Source organism: Dipodomys merriami, unplaced genomic scaffold (assembly GCF_024711535.1).
Source record: "Dipodomys merriami isolate MVZ:Mamm:240054 unplaced genomic scaffold, mDipMer1.0.p SCAF_3, whole genome shotgun sequence".
Lineage (NCBI taxonomy): Eukaryota > Metazoa > Chordata > Mammalia > Rodentia > Heteromyidae > Dipodomys > Dipodomys merriami.
The window spans coordinates 72,850,814-72,867,347 of record NW_027204492.1 but is presented as its reverse complement, the minus strand read 5'-3'; the positions used below and the strand labels follow the sequence as shown (position 1 = coordinate 72,867,347).

Sequence of the window (16,534 nt, the reverse complement as noted above, 5' to 3'; positions counted from 1 at the left end):
GGAAGTTCTATTCCTTCCCTTGTGAATTCCTTTCTCCACCCTTATCTCCCCTAACATTCCCACCTGAATGGCAAAGTCGATGAGGCCACTGATGCTGAGTGAATATTCCATGAGGTCGAAGATGAACTGCACATGCTGTACCAGAGGCAAGTGGTATGACATACCAAGGGCAAAGCTCGTGATCTGCTCCAGAACATTCCGGGAGACCTGATAAGGGGCAGTGGGAATGAACGGCAGTGAGAATGAGACGAGAATGGAAGGAGGGAAGAACCCAAGAAGCAGGAAAGGATGATGGTAGGAGGGGATAAGACCAATAGGCTTTAGCCTGCCCAGAGGACTAAAAAAAAAAGATAAGAGAGAAAGGAAAACAGGACAGAAGACCAGAATGTGGGAATGGGGGCTAACTTAGGCCCACACCTGAGCTGTGACCTGGTGTTGGTCATAATGTGAAAGGTGCTGGAATTTAGCAAAGATGTCTTCAGCAGTGGGGAAGGCTTCAGGCCGGTTGCGTCGGCGTTTCTGCCCATCCTCCCCACCTAAGGGGACAGTTGAAAGAGTTGAGTCAAAATCAAAAAGACAACTAGTTGACTGGGGACTGGGGAGGGGGTGGATATGGACAGGAGGTTTTAGGAGGGGGGAGAGGGGGAGGGAGAGGGAAGGATGGAGGAAAGGAAGAAGGGAAAAGGGAAGGGAGGTTGGGGAAGGGCTGGGGGATGAAGGGAAGGGACAATGAAACAAAGGATTAGAGGGCCACAGACTATGTGGACCTTAGAGGATTATATACAGGGATGGAAGGGAGGGGAGGAGAGGGCCCAGGGAGGGAGGGAGGGCAAGAGGGCAATATGGGGCTTACTGTGAGGTACCTAAGAATGTCAGGTCTCCAGGATTCAGAGGCACAATAGGAGCAAGCTGGTCTGTAGAGGGGGGGAATGAGGGGGGAAGTTTCAAAAGGACTAGAGCTCTCAGGAGACTCCAAGAGACAGGATATTGGGACACGACTGAGGAGTTCCCTACACTGGGCATGGGAAGACTGACTAGGGCAATTCTCTGGGGGATAACTGTTCAAAGAGTCTCAAACCCACCAGTTTCTGCTGTCCCCTTGCGGTTCAGAACCTTCAAGATATCCTTGGTAATTTTCTTGATGGCATGGCGGGCATCATCTCGCTGCTTTCCCACCCCAAACAATACGACCAACCGCTGGTTGCACTCATGGCTGCATGACTCCTCCTGTGTCCCAGTGGCACTTGTCAGACTCTAGTACAGGTCTACTTGCCCTCCTAAGAGCATGTTTCATATCCCGCAGCACCACCATGCTCAAGCCCCTTCCCAACACACCCTGCAGCACCCTCAGGAATTGTTTCCAGTCCCTCAGCAAATTCCTTAGATAGCTATCTGGGTTCAAAAGAGATGGTCAGAAAGCTATTAGGGAACAATACCTGGGGGATTGGAAAATGTGTGGCATACTGCACGTGTCGTGGCTGGTCATAAAGAACTCCAAGGGTCCCTTCTATCTTCTCCTTGGGTGGAGGTTTCACCTCCTTTTCAACATCAGGTTTCTCAGGGGATGGGCTGCCTTTCCCCTCACATGGCATAGTAGGAGAGAAGAGCTAAGAGATTTGAAAGAGCAGAACATTTAGAAAAAAAAAAAAAACAGGGGATGAGGGAGCATAAAGAGATTCCAAAAAGAGGTGCAATAGGGGCTGGGAATGTATGTGGCTTAGTGGTAGATTGTTCACCTAACATGCATGAGGCCCCTGGGTTTAATTCCTCTGTACCACATAAACAAAAAATAATATAAGCCGGGCACCGGTGGCTCATGGCTGTAATCCTAGCTACTCAGGAGGTTGAGATCTGAGGATTTCGGTTCAAAGCCAGCCCAGGCAGGAAAGTCCGTGAGACTCATCTCCAATAAACCACTAGAAAACTGAAGTGGCGATGTGGCTCAAGCACAGGGACAGCACCCAAGCCCAGAGTTCAAGCCCCAGGACCGACCAAAAAAATAATAACATAATGTAAAATAGACAGAATGGAAGGGTCTAGGAGTTGAATTCTTCTATGCTCAGGATCTAACTTACTGAGAAATCAGGCTTTTCCATGTCTTCAAAGAGCACACTGGAACTAGGGTCAATGTCCATAGATTCGGAGAGCCCAGGGTCCTGAGGGCAAAAAAACGTAAGCAAAGTTGTTTTAGTCTCAGGTATCTACTCTTCACAATCTACAAACTACTGGAAAGAGGAGACTAGAGAAGGCCTGGATGCTGGATTTAAGCCTTGTTCAGTCACTTGCAAGATAAGAGTATTTCATAAGGCTGATATGAAGACCAAGTGAAAAATCTCACATGAGAGTGATTGTGGAAAAACTGTGAAGTGCTAAGAAATATTATCCTTCTTGGGCAAGAGACTCAGAGGCTTCTGGGGGCCATGAAGATGGGAATGTCAAAATGAACAGTGAAGTTGGGTGCTGGTGGCTCATGCCTGTAATCCTAGCTTCTCAAATGCTGAGATCCGAGAATCAAAGTTTGAAGCAGCCTTGACAAAAAAATAAAAAGTCCAAGAGATTCTTATCTTCAATTAACTGGTAGAACATCAGCCTTAAGCCTTACGTTCAAAAAGCTACGAGAGCCCAACCCTTGAGTTCAAGCCCTATTATTACCAGTTTAGCTGTGTGCATTAGTATGTATGTGTGTGTACAGATACACAGGCGCACACACACACACACACACACACACACACACACACAGAATAATGAAGGGAAAGGGAAAGGCCACACACCTCCAGCTTGCTACTGCTGCTACCTTCTGCCTCCTTACGCTCTGGGTCATCTGTAGGATCATCAAAGGGAGATGGAGGCCGGGGACCAGGAGCTCCAAAGGCAAGGTCACCCCGGGAGATGAGAGTGCAAGTGTACATGTTGTGGGAGAAAACATCATGTCGAATCAGTTCACAGAACAGCAGTACCAAATTAAAGAATTCTACCCGTTCACTCTCACTTCGAGGATCGGCTGGAAAGAGGGAATGAGAAGAGATAAATTAGCAGGGCACAAAAGGGGACAGAGAAAGACACATATCTGAGGCTCAGTGTTTCCCGAGCATATATCTCCGAGAAGAACCTCCTTGAGTCAATTTTAGGAATAATCCCCCTAAATTCTAGAAACTGTTGAGGGCAACACTGTAGGGTTGCCTACCTCACCTTATGCCCCACCCCACACAACATCTCAATAAGGAACACAGCATCTCTGTTATTATACAGAGAAAACATTACAATCACATGTCCTTGTTTTTATTCTTTTCTGCTACACTGTAAAATCATCTGGAACTAGACTCAAGTCTACAAATCATTCTACATTGAGTCCAAGATAGAAAACATATTTCTATCATTTGTTATAGCAGTGGTTGTAGTAAATGAATCTAAGCAAAAGAACTAGAAGGCGGCAGGTGCTCATACTCAGCATAGGAGCCTGGGTATCCAGAAACTGCAGGAGGACATCCTGGAAAATGGGAGCACTGGGAGCAGAAAGGGAACCAGAGGCAATGGACCCCTTCTCATCTGCTGCTTCAGATTCTCCACAACGCTACAAGAGAACAAATTCATGATTGACTTTTCCCCATTTCTTCACTCCTTGAGGTGTAACCCTTGAAGTATAAGTTGTGTCGTCTCCAAGACACACCTTTTACATCTATTCCCCCTCTGAACGCCATTTTCTTTGTCACCTCCCAACTAGAGCCTTGGATCTCTTTTCAAGCCAGAAACTGTTCAGCACCTATCTAATTCAGGGCCTTAACATTGCCTGTAGGTTCCCTATCACTTTCTTTTATTTGTTTCTTTTTTGTAGCATACATTCCTTGTACAGTTGTAACATTTCTGCACATGTATACAATGTATCCCTTATCCATGGGAATTGATTTCACTATCAGTCCAAATTGACTTCACTCTCCCTTATCCTCTCTCTTCCTTAAAACAATTTCAACAGGTTTAATCTATTTCCATGTATGCAAATAAATTATGGCCATACTTACCTTTGTTCACCCTCCTAGTTAGTCCTCCCCACCTTCTGTTAGTATCACCAACCCCATCACAGCCTGTTTTGCTTTCCTGTTGTTCTTTTTTTTTTTGTCAGTCATGGGGCTTGAACTCTGGGCCTGAGCTCTGTCCCTCAGCAATTCAGCTCAACGCTAGTGCTCTACCACTTGAGCTACAGCCACTTCCGGTTTTCTGGTGGCTTATTGGAGATAAGAGTTTCACGGACTTTCCTGCCTGGGCTGGCTTTGAACTGCAATCCTCAGATCTCAGCCTCCTGAGTAGCTAGGATTACAGGTGTGAGCCACTGGCACCCAGCCTGTTGTTCATTTTTATGGTATATTAATTACACCAAGATATTTTACTATGGTATTTCAGACACACACAACACTCTCTGTTGTTTTCTCTTCCCGTGTCTTTTGTTGTTGTCATTGTTTTGAGTTATTTTTGAGACAAGGTCTTGCTTTCTAGCTCAAACTGGCCTTGAATTCATGATCCTCCTTTCTCGGTCTCCCAGGTTACAGGTATGTACCACCATGCTTGGCTCCCTACCACTTCTTTAACCTGTTCTCCCACATTCAACTTCAGTCCCACTACCACCTCAATAATCTTTGAGCTCTCAAAACTCAGTTAAACTCCTTCCCATTGGCCAATCTTATTCCCCTTTCTCTGTCCCAGACCTCAGCCTCAATTTCTGCCTGTCTCTTCTCCAGGAGCTTGGCTACCACCATAGCACGATGCCGTCCAGAGCGCTTGCAGCTGACAGCCCATTCACATAGCAAGGATACCACAGCATCATCATCAGAGATCTGTAACCAGAGGAAGATAGGGACAAGGGACAAAGAATTGAACTCCAATTTCTTCAAGGCTGAGCCCCATTATGTACAGAAATTCTCTGGCTTCCATGCCTCATCATACATACTACTGCCCTTGCAATGTTTTTGTGCTTTCTTCTTCTAAAGTTATCTTTAAGTAGTTGCCTCTTAACAAGGCAGTTTATGAATATAGTGTGTCTTGATCAATATCACTCTTTTAACATTCTTACCTGTCCCTACGAACCCACACCTTCCCTTACTTTTCTTAATTTTGTAGAATACACATTGAATTCTTTTTTGTTGTTGTTGTTGGTCATGGGGCCTGAACTCTGGGCCTGGGCACTGTCCCTCAGCTCTTCAGCTCAAGGCTAGCGCTCTATCACTTGAGCCACAGTGCCTCTTGTGGCTTTTTCTGCTTATGTGGTGCTGAGGAATGGAACGTGAAACCCAGGGCCTCATGCATGAGAGGCAAGCACCACTGAGCCACCTTCCCACGCTGAATTCTTGGCTGTATTCTCTCCCCTCCTACTTCTCTTCTTCATTCATATACTCCCCTCCCCTTGGCCCTACTCCTTTCAAACACCCATTTCCTGGTATTTATTTTGTTGAACATTTACTTTGCTTCTCTAAGAAATTACATTATTTGAGCTCTCCCTTAATACTGCAATATTTCAGTTAATACATCTGTATACACTTGTGTACCACCCAATGTATTTACTTACATGTTTATAAACTAATTCTAGCTTCTACATATGATGGAAAAATGCAACCTTTGTCTCTCTGGGCCTGACTTAATTCATTTAATATGATTTTTTACAAGACCTTCCATTTCTATGCAAATGATATAATATCATTCTTTCTAATGGATGAGTAAAATTCTGCTCACCTCATGTCCATCCTTACTAGACCCTAACCCAAAGATTCGGTTACAAAGAGAGTCAAGTGAATTACTAAAGTCAGAGCGCTCAAAACTATGGCTGTCCAGCACTTCCAAAGTATGGAGCACCCGTCCAATGGTGAAGCCTAAGGAACACAAACAGTAAAGAAGATTTAACTAGAGAACTCACACATTCCAACTCTCAGAAGTCTATGTCCTTATCACCCCATCCTTTCCTCAAACATACGTCCTCCGACACCCACCTGCAGTGGCTTCCTGACACTTATCAAAAGACCAGCGAACCTCAACTGCCTGTCCTCGCTCCTTGATCTGCTGCTCAATCTCACGCAACTTTGCACGGACCTGCAATATCAAAAAAGAAGGCTTAGCCAGGCACTGGTGGCTCATGCCTGTAATCCTAGCTACTCAGAAGGCTGAGAACTGAAGATCACAGTTCAAAGCCAGCCCAAGCAGGAAAAGTGCATGAAACTCTTTTTTTTTTTTTTTGCCAGTCCTGGGACTTGAACTCAGGGCCTGGGCATTGTCCCTGAGCTTCTTGTGCTCAAGGCTAGTGCCCTACCACTTGAGCCGCAGCGCCACTTCTGGCCTTTTTTTGTGAATGTGGTACTGAGGTATCGAACCCAGGGTTTCATGCATCCTAGGCAAGCACTCTACCACTGAGCCACATTCCCAGCCCCTACATAAAACTCTTATCTCCAATAACCACTAGAAAACCGGAAGTGGCGCTGTGGCTCAAGTGGTAGAGTGCTAGTCTTGAGCTGAAAAGCTGAAGGACAGTGCCCAGGCCCAGAGTTCAGGCCCCACAACCAACCAAAAATAAAAACAAAACCAGAATAACTATGTCTGGAAAAGTAATTTGTTTTTCATATCTCAATCTGAGAGGATCAGGATAGTGGTCAGACTTACTTGCTGAGTAAAGGCACTGTTGCCCTCTGGCATGGGCAGGTTGGAAGGGGCAATAGGCAGGTGGTCAAGTGGTGAGCCAGTCTTAATTCGGCTGTCAGTTAGTGAGTAGTGCCAAACCAGGGCACTAGGACAACACAGGAGAATGGTCTGCCAAATAGAAACAGCTAAGTAAGTCAAAGTAAGTTACCATGGTGATTTTTCTAGAATCCCATTAAAAGATCTAACCCTTAGGGCCGAGTAGTAGTGGCTCATACATAGAAACCTAGTTACTCAGGAGGCTGAGATCTGAAGACTGCAGCTCGAAACCAGCCTGAACATGAAAATCTGTGAGATTCTTATCTCCAATTAACTACTAAAAAAGCCAGCATTGGAGTCAGAGGCTCAAGTGATATAGTTCTAGTCTTGAGCAAAAAGGTCAGTGACATCACCCAGGCCCTGAGTTTAAGCTCCAGGACTGGCAAAAAGAAAAAAAAGATCTAACCCTTAGGTTATCCTAAGGCATATATTGCCCATCACTGATTCCCTCTATTCACCTGCTTTCTTCTTTCTTCCTTCCTTCCTTTTACCTTTGTTCTTTCCCTCCCTCCTCTTTCCCTTTCTCTCCTTTTTTTTTCCTTTGGAGGGATCTCACTATTTAGCCCATGCTGGCCTCAAATCCATGATCATCTTGCCTCAGTGTCCCAAGTGCTGGTATTGAAAGCATGCCTCACCATACTCAGCATCTTACCCTGAGAGGCTTTGATTCTACTATTTAGTTCTATGAGAGGCTGACAAAAATCCCCCCAAATCAGGATTAACACATCATTGGGAAGCAATAATCTCCAAGAAAATGTACTCAGTGCCTTGTCCCACCTCCATGTTGATATCACCCTCATTCTCCAGATGAGCACGCTAGTCTTTCTCAAGCTACTTCTTAATATTTCTTGGATCTACGCAATACCTACCTGTAGGATACAGCTGAGGCCAAAAACAAGAGGCCGGTGTTGAGGGCACATAAGTAGGTCACTAAAGGGGGTTGATGGTGTGTTGCTAGTTGGAGGCTGAGGGGCAGGGGTGGTGGGCAGTGTGCTTGTTGACTGAGCAGATATAACATGAGATGAATGGCTGCTCACACCATCCAGCTGCAGTGCCAGTCTCCGGGTACAGAAGTAAGCAAGGCGGCGGGACAGGTATGCAGATTGAACGAATTCTCCAGAGTACTGTGAAAACATGGCCAACAGACCTCCTGATTCTCTGCAAGGACCACCACTCTAGCATCTTACTCTACCTCAAATCCTCCTTAGGCCCTCCAAAATCCTAGGTCTTACTCGAAGCAGTAAGGGCAGCAACAGTTTAAGCAATTCATCCTCTCCAGGGCGGATTTTCTCAAAACATTCAAGCACCCAGGTCAGGAACTCATGTCTATCCAGCATTCCATCCTATGGGTATCAGGGACAGGAAAAGTATTAGTTCAGCCCAGGGACTGTCAGAGCTGAGGCATATAAATGTAAATAAAGGGGCTGGGAAGGTGGCTCAGTGGTAGAGTGCTTGCCTCACATGCATGAGGCCCTGGGTCCAATTCCTCAGTACCACATATGCAGAAAAAAAAAACCAGAAGTGGTACTGTGGTTCAAGTGGTAGAGCACTAGCCTTGAGCTGAAGAGCAGAGGGACAGTGCCCAGGCCCCGATTTAAGGCCCCACCACCGACAAAAATTTTAAAAAAGTAAATGAAATGGTAAAGAGAACCACAACCAGAGCAGAGTAACAGGTAGATGCTATTCTACATAGGCAGAGCGTAAAATTAGGCCCATTCCAGTGCTTCAAACAACCTGCCCTCCTCCCTACCTGAAACATGAACATGGCGAGCTTCTCATTGTAGTCCCACTGCCTGATTGCCACCTCTACATCATGGGGCAAGGGCCCTATAGTAGAACTGCATCCTCCACTTCCTGCAGGCCCTGGTCGGTAGTATTCAGCCATCTTCTGTAGCTGTTCCCATAAATACTTGGTGATGATCTGAGTCCATTCTAAATGAAAAACGGAAAGGTAGGGCTGGGAAGGTGGCTCAGTGGTAGAGCACTTGCCTTGCATGCATGAGACCCTGGGTTCGATTCCTCAGCACCACATAAGCAAAAAGAAAAAAGCCGGAAGTGGCGCTGTGGCTCAAGTGCTAGAACGCTAGCCTTGAGCTGAAGAGCTGAGGGACAGCGCCCAGGCCCAGAGTTCAGGCCCCATGACTGGACCCAAAAAAAAAAAACCTGAAAGGTGGCCTTTTTGATACTACCCTTCTGTCCTCTATCTCTATGTATAACCACCACAATTCTAGACAGGTACTCTACTACTTAAGCCATACCCCAGCCTTTAAAAGACTATTTTTAAATTTTTAGTTTTTGGCATTTTGAGGTTTGAACACAGGCAGGGCCTCACATTTGCTGCCTAGGTGCTCTACCTACCATCTGGGCCTTGTACTCACTCAGCCCTTATCAAAGTTCTGAATTCTACTCTTCTTCTTAGCCTCGGGGTAAATGCCATCATCTCCCGCAAGGGGCGCAGTTGAGAGGGGTGGGGGAGAGTGAGGAAAGTGATTACATTGTTCGAGATACATTGTGTTCATAAAATGCTTTGTTGAATATATTCAACTACTTATACAAAAGATAATTTCTAAAATACATAAATGAAACAGTAACACTCGGTACATAAGCTTTATAACAATAAAAATTAAAAAATAAACAAATATAGTGGGTGCTGGTGACTCACACCTATAATCCTAGCTATTCAGGAGGCTGAGATCTGAGGATCACAGTTTGAAACCAGCCTAGGTAAGAAAGTCTGTGAGAGACACCCCCAATTAACTACCAGAAAACTGGAAGTGGTCCTGTGGCTCAAAGTGGTAAAGTGCTAGACTTGAGCAAAAAGGCTCAGGGACAGTGCTGAAGTACTGAGTTCAAGACGTATGACAGACAAAAATTAAAATAATAAATAGTAAAAATAAAACAAAGTAATGCCATCATCTTTCCAAAGTCTTCCAGGTATTCACAAGAGAAAGTAATCTTTCTGTCCACCAAAGTCTCAAAGAATCTCTTGAATCCTCTTTGGATACTTACTGCTTTCTACATTTAATTATACTACTTGAACATATATCTTGGTATATTCCTATTGAGATCCTAAGGGCAGAGTCCATGTGCTGGTCATGTTTGTAACACAGTACGTGAATACACTGAGGTAATCAACTGACTTGATGTTTATTATTTGGGTAAATCCAAGACACAAACAGAAGCAAGAAATACAGATTAGGAAAGAGAATGATTCTAAGGATTTTTCTGTCCCTCCTTAAGGTCAGCAGTGGTATTCCTGATGTTAGGGGTTACTCACCAATGAAGGGGCCAAGGGCATTTCTTTTCTTAACCTTCGTCTCAGAGATTGCTGCATAGTAGGCACAGGTCATCTTAATGAGCCAGGCAGCTCGCATCACAGGCACTGTGTATTTGGCTAAGTACCCAAATACTTCGTCCTTCTTACTGAAAATGGGGACCTGGATTGGACATCACAAAGAGTGAGATCTCACCCACACTCTCTCCTTGATCTAGAGAACAGGAGACAGTTCCTCACCTTAGCTAGCTGTGTGAGTGGTTTGGTGCCAGCCAGATCAGTGAACCAGGTGTTAATAGCACTCTGGGATCTTGGAGTCACCAGCCAGAAGTTGTCTTTCTGGTTCACTTGGAGCTTCCTGCGACCAGTGTCAGGGAGGGTGTTACAACGTAACTTCTCTGCAATAATGCTGCTGAAGTTGGAACTGATCTGAGGGAAGAAATTTGCACCTCAGGGTGGGAAGAATGGACAGATGATTTTGCTTTTGATGGGTAAATGTTAATATGGTAGTAATGGATTATGAAGTCAAACTCAGCCATTTAGGTTTTCCCTTGAAGTTTTCCCAACCCAGGGCCTTTGAGCTTCTTCAGTCTTTTCTTTCAGCCTGGCAGGGGTGATCTCACCTTGGCAGGATTGAAGTTGACATTCTTGGCGCTACCATGTTCATCCCCAGAGACAGCAGGCTGATTATTGAAACCTTGTTTTACATTCAAGGCCGTCAGTTCATCCTGAGGAAGGAAAACAGCATTTTAGCTTTTTTTTCCCTTCCGTGGGAAGAGGGTAGAAGAGATAGGAACAAGGGAGAAAGGGAGGAGACTTCTTCAGAGAAGAACAGGTTGTTATTTAAAGCTGGGTCCTTATATTCATTTGGACCCCACCCTCACCCCCATAATCACTAAAATTCTCAACCACCCAGCACACCCTCAACATCACTTCCCTCGCGGGCAGCCTCACATAACTTTCTTAGGTTTGTGTGTAGAAGGGGGCGCCTCAGGCGCGGCCCTCGACATCATTCCCTAGTCATACCAAGGGATTCCCGGGCTGGGCCCGGGCTCACCTCCACACTGGCCCACTTTACACTCCCCCTGCCTTCCGGGACTTTTGCTCTCACCTAATCGCCCCGCCCCACACCCCCCCCCTCCCCCGTACAACTGTCAATGCTTCCCCTCAGGCTAATCACCGGTTCCCAGCCCTAGCGGAGCCCGACATTTTAAACGCACCTCTTTCTGTTTGGGGTCCTGAGGGTACACATCGGGAGGCCCCAGCCGTGGCCTCTTTAGTGGCCGGTGTTCGTAGCTTAAGATCCCGAAAGCCGCCATCTTGCCCAGCCCGTAGTGCCAAAGGCGCCAGCAGGGCCGGGCCTGGGGAGGGGGAGGGGAGGGGGAAAAGAGGAGGAAAAGGAGGAGGGAAAAGGAGGTGGCAGTTGAGAGGACGGCGGCCGAGAGACAACTAGGGGACACGTTAGAAACTCTCGATTTTTACCGGAAACTACCGAGGCCATCCGAGGGACGCTGGGAACCTTCGGACAATACTGACTGCAGAGGGGGCGTGGTCTGCCCCGGCGTGGGGCGGAGTCCCGCGCCTCAGGAGCTTTCCGCCCTACCAACCGAAAGTGAATTTCACTCTAGGAGAATTTAGGGACCTCTTTGATCGATGTATTGTACTGGAGCTGGAGGTCCAGACCTGTAATTGGGGATGCAGCTGTGATAGCCAACTTTGACTAGAACCAAGTTCCCAACCTCTAACTCAGTTATTGGCCGCGAGCAGATGTGTTGTAATGTTTGAATAGGTTACTAACTCTACTTTTTTCAAAACACTTACTACTTCCTGCATCTGAATAATGGGTATGTTAATACTTGTAAGGTTGGTTGTAAACATTAGAAACCATGCATGCATGAGAAAGTACCTTTTGAAGTGTCTGGAAGTTGAAGATTCCTAATCCTTTTCGCCTTTTCTTTTGCTAATCTTTTAAAGCATCTTGGAAACCTTCAGAGGAGGTGTTAACCTGTGACTGACATTTATAATCACTACACCTAGGAGACTGAGACAGAATGATTGCCAGCCTGGAGAGGTACCTAGGGAGATTCCATCTTTTTTAAAAAAAAATGCCAAGGGAGGGCTGGGAAGGTGGCTCAGTGGTAAAGCGCTTGCCTTGCATGCCTGAGGCCCTGGGTTCGATTCCTCAGCACCATATAAGCAAAAAGAAAAAAATCCGGAAGTGGCGCTGTGGCTCAAGTGCTAGAGCACTACCCTTGAGCTGAAGAGCTGAGGGACAGCGCCCAAGCCCGGAGTTCAGGCCCCACAACCAACCCCCCCCCAAAAAAATGCCAAGGGAAAGTATAGGCCATCTTTCCAGAAAAATATTTATACAAGCATTACTTTCCAGGGAGATTCACAGACGCCACAGAGCAGGGCATCCATGGATCCCCAAAATGTGTTTGAAGTCCAGTAAAGAACCATTGCACTAGTGTAAGAGGTACCTACAGTAACATACTTTTCAGACTTTATCTGCACAAACACCCCATCACTGTTTTGTAGATACATGAAGCTGATTTTTAGAGTGAAGATTCCCTCAGCTAATTTTATACACATACCAAATAAGAGAGCTGGAGCTAAGGCTTCTTTCCTGATTTCAGAACTAATGTTCTATTTTATAGTATTAGTAGTTTTTTTTTTTTTTGAGAGAAACTACAGCCCGGGTGGCCTAATAAAAGTAACAAAACTAGGTGTAGTGTTATACTCTATAATCTCAGTACTGAAGGAGCTGAGGAAGGAGGATCAAAGAGTTGATGTCAGCCAATGCTACATTGTGAGACTGTTTCAATAAACAAATAGATAACAACCAGAAGAAAAAGAAGAAGAAGAAAATAACAAAGAGAACAACTAAGTGCTATTGAATTACAAGGGAGAGAAAAATTGATTGCTTCATTGCGGAGAGCAATACATTGGAGGTGGTAACATTTGTTTTATTGAGCACCAATATCCCTCTCCCCTCCAAGCAAACTTCATTCTGACTGACAACAGAGCACTTATTACAACTGAGGGATTGACTGATACATCAGAAAATATTTTCCCCTTCCTTTCTTCTCCCCTACCTCCTTTCTATCCCTTACCCTCTACATCCTTCCTCCTCTTCACTTTCTGGGAATGAACTCAGAGCCTTCCATTGTCACCAATAAAGAATGACAGCCAGGCACCAGTGGCTCATGCCTGTAATCCTAGCTACTCAAGAGGCTGAGATCTGAGCATCACGGTTCAAAGCCAGCCTAGGCAGGAAAGGCCATTAGACTCTTATCTCCAATAAACCACTCAGAAAACTGGAAGTGGCACTATGGCTGAAGTGGTAGAGCACTTACCTTGAGCTGAAGAGCTGAGGGACAGCCACCGGGCCCAGAGTTCAAGCCCCACAACTGACAAAAAAAAAAAAAAGGAATGACACTTCCTAATCCACTTCCTTGCCAGCTTTAGTGTTGTCAGTGTTATTGAATTGAGCCATTCTAATGAGTATGTAGCCTTGAAGGATTTTAAACCACAGAAAGTTAAGGAGAGGCTAAATCCAGTCAGAGTAAGAACATAAGATGTGTCCAATCTGGCTGGAATGGAAGGCTAACCCTAGTTTTTTTTATTTTTTTTTTTCAATTTATTTACATGTTAAACAATCTAAAGCTAGAAAATTTTCTTCCTCATGAGTTAAATGGTGGCTTCTAAAAAGTTATATACACTGAAAATTTATAAATGACAAATCTCCTTAGAAGAGAAAAAAGGGTAAAGAAGACCCAGGGTAAAGATGATGTAAAGACAGAGATAGAGGGCTGGGAAGGTGGCTCAGCGGTAGAGCTCTTGCCTTGCATGCTTGAGGCCCTGGGTTCGATTCCTCAGCACCACATAAGAAAAAAGCCGGAAGTGGTGCTGTGGCTCAAGTGGTAGGGTGCTAGCCTTGAGCTGAAGAGCTGAGGGACAGCGCCCAGGCCGAGTTCAGGCCCCAATACCGGACTGCCCCCCCCCCAAAAAAAGTGAGCCACCAGCACCGAATCGGCCATCTTTTTGCTAGCTATTTTGGAAATTGAGTCTACTGAATTTTTCTACCTGGGTTGGCCTGAACTTCTATTCTCCAGATTTCAGCCTTCTAGATTATGCATCTGAGCTGCCAGCAAGCACCTAAGAAAAACAAGCAAACAAATATAGCTGGGGGGCTGGGAATGTGTCTCAGTTGTAAGGTGCTTGCCTACTATGCATGAAGCTCTGGGTTTGATTCCTCAGTACCACATAAACAGAAAAATCTAGAAGTGGTGCTGTGGCTCAAGTGGTATAGTGCTAGTCTTGAGCAAAAGAAGCTGAGGGAGAATGCCCAGGCCCTGAATTCAAGTCCCAGGACTGGCAAACAAAACAAAACAACAAAACAAAACATAGCTGGGCATGGAGCAGAGATGAGTATGGTGTTGAAAGTCATTAATCCCAGCACTAGGGAGGTTAAGGTAGCAAAATCACAAGTTCAAGTCCAGCCTGAATTATAAAGTGCAACCCTGCCTCAAGAAAACACAAACAAAACTCAACAACAAAAACACCTCAATTTCAGATTTCTGGCTTCTAGGACTATGATAAAATGAATTTTTGTTTAAACAATATACAGTTTGTGGTATAACCCATTATGATAGCAACACAAATTAATACATCCTAGACCATAAGACACAGTTTTTTCCAAGATCTCAGTCAAATGCTCTGCCTGATGTCCTACCCTGTTTTCTGGTTTGTTTGTTTTCAGATTCTGCTCAAAAAGCACCTCTTCAGTAAAGCTTTTCTCTCCATCTCAGTCAATTTAGTTTACTTCCTCTTTGATGCTCATATACTTTGGAGAATATCTACCTCGCTTCTGTGGAACATATTACATTATATTGTATTATTTGTTTATGTGTTCCCTGCTTATCTATGAACATCTAGGATTGATGAGGATGTCTTATTTGTCTGTATGTTCCCAGAACATAAACAGTGTACTCGGCACATATGAAAGACTCAATAAATGTTGGCTGGATAAACAATTTCTGTAAATAGATTCTCCAATAATCTGTGTTTCAGGGGAAGGTAAATCTAGCTACAGAATGAAGAATGAATTAGAGAGAGAGCACAAGGCCTTTAGAAAGGAAGACAGATTCGTGGGTTCCGGTAATACTCATGACTAGAGGTAATGAAAGGCCGATTTAGCACAGTGGCTGTGGTAATGGAAAGGAGGAAACTGCTGGGAGAAATGCCACAGAAGCAAGGCCAATTGGATTCTCAGGGTATGGGAGGGTGGTGAAGATCTTGAAATTTCAAGTCTAGGTAATTAAGAGGGTGATGATGCCATGAAGTGAGATTGGAAAGACAAAAAGAAAGGCAGAGCAGGGCACCAGTGGCTCACAGCCATAATCCTAGCTACTCAGGAGGCTGAGATGAGGATAATGGGTGAAAGCCAGCCAGGTAGGAAAGTCAGTGAGACTCTTATCTCCACTAACCTACCAAAAATGCCCAAAGTGGATCTGTGGCTCAAAAGGTAGAGTGTTGGCTAGGAATGTGTCTTAGTGGTAGAGTGCTTGCCAAGCATGCATGAAGCCCTGGGTTCAATTCCTCAGTACCACGTAAATAGAAAACCCAGAAGTGACACTGTGGCTCAAGTGGTAGAGTACTAGTCTTGAGCAAAAAAAAAAAGCACAGGGACAGTGCCTAGGCACTGAGTTCAAGATGTAGGACCAGTCCAATAAAAGAAGAGGGAGGGGGCTGGGAAGGTGGCTCAGTGGTAGAGCACTTGCCTTGCATGCCTGAGGCCCTGGATTCCATTCCTCAGCACCACATAAGCAAAAAGAAAAAAGCCGGAAGTGGTGCTGTGGCTCAAGTGGTAGAGTGCTAGCCTTGAGCTGAAGAGCTGAGGGACAGCACCCAGGCCCAGAGGCCCCATGACCAGACCCCCCCCAAAAAAAAGAGGGAGAAGTAGGAGGGGAAAGATGGGGAGATCAAAAAAGAAGAGGGAGAAGTAGGAGGGGAAAGATGGGGAGATCAGCCGGGTGCCGGTGGCTCACTCCTGTAATCCTACCTACTCAGAAGGCTAAGATCTGAGGATCACGCTTCAAAGCCAGCCAGAGCAGGAAAGTCCATGAGACTCTTTTTTTTTTTTTTTTTTTTTTTTTTTTTGCCGGTCACGGGGCCTGAACTCTGGGTCTGGGCCCTGTCCCTCAGCTCTTCAGCTCAAGGCTAGTGCCACAGTGCCACTTCCAGCTTTTTCTGTTTATGTGGTGCTGAGGAATCGAACCCAGGGCCTCATGCTTGCAAGGCATGCACTTTACCGCTGAGCTATCTTCCCAGCTCCATGAAACTCTTATCCCCAATTAACCACCAGAAAACCAGAAGTGGCGCTGTTGCTCAAGTGGTAGAGCGCTAGCCTTGAGCTGAAGAGCTGAGGGGACAGCACCCAGGCCCAGAGTTCAAGCTCCACGACCGACCAAAATAAAAAAAAGTTGGGGAGATTTCAGCTAATACTGTTGGTCCTCCATTTTGAAGTCAGATCTCACCTATGTCAAC

General features: G+C 45.4%; 1 protein-coding gene across 6 annotated transcripts in view; it reads right to left on the bottom strand.

The window, feature by feature from the left end:
* Positions 1 to 11,509, bottom strand: part of Med12 (mediator complex subunit 12) — a 29,912-nt gene extending 18,403 nt beyond the window's left edge. For 5 of the 6 annotated variants that reach the window (XM_070040284.1, XM_070040285.1, XM_070040288.1 and 2 more), the window contains exons 1-19: positions 11,206 to 11,509; positions 10,609 to 10,713; positions 10,226 to 10,414; positions 9,989 to 10,148; positions 8,462 to 8,643; positions 7,944 to 8,054; positions 7,581 to 7,835; positions 6,637 to 6,783; positions 5,973 to 6,072; positions 5,719 to 5,855; positions 4,698 to 4,826; positions 3,445 to 3,571; positions 2,772 to 3,001; positions 2,076 to 2,156; positions 1,437 to 1,607; positions 1,083 to 1,227; positions 864 to 914; positions 418 to 536; positions 64 to 207 (exon numbers count right to left, since the gene is read on the bottom strand). In XM_070040284.1, coding sequence (XP_069896385.1) covers positions 64 to 207; positions 418 to 536; positions 864 to 914; positions 1,083 to 1,227; positions 1,437 to 1,607; positions 2,076 to 2,156; positions 2,772 to 3,001; positions 3,445 to 3,571; positions 4,698 to 4,826; positions 5,719 to 5,855; positions 5,973 to 6,072; positions 6,637 to 6,783; positions 7,581 to 7,835; positions 7,944 to 8,054; positions 8,462 to 8,643; positions 9,989 to 10,148; positions 10,226 to 10,414; positions 10,609 to 10,713; positions 11,206 to 11,304 — 2,682 coding nt within the window. In that variant the 5' untranslated portion in view covers positions 11,305 to 11,509. Of the gene's footprint in view, positions 1 to 63; positions 208 to 417; positions 537 to 863; positions 915 to 1,082; positions 1,228 to 1,436; positions 1,608 to 2,075; positions 2,157 to 2,771; positions 3,002 to 3,444; positions 3,572 to 4,697; positions 4,827 to 5,718; positions 5,856 to 5,972; positions 6,073 to 6,636; positions 6,784 to 7,580; positions 7,836 to 7,943; positions 8,055 to 8,461; positions 8,644 to 9,988; positions 10,149 to 10,225; positions 10,415 to 10,608; positions 10,714 to 10,944; positions 11,026 to 11,205 lie in introns of those variants that run through there. The other variant, XM_070040287.1, reaches the window with a different exon arrangement.
* Between the last annotated feature and the right edge of the window lie 5,025 nt (positions 11,510 to 16,534).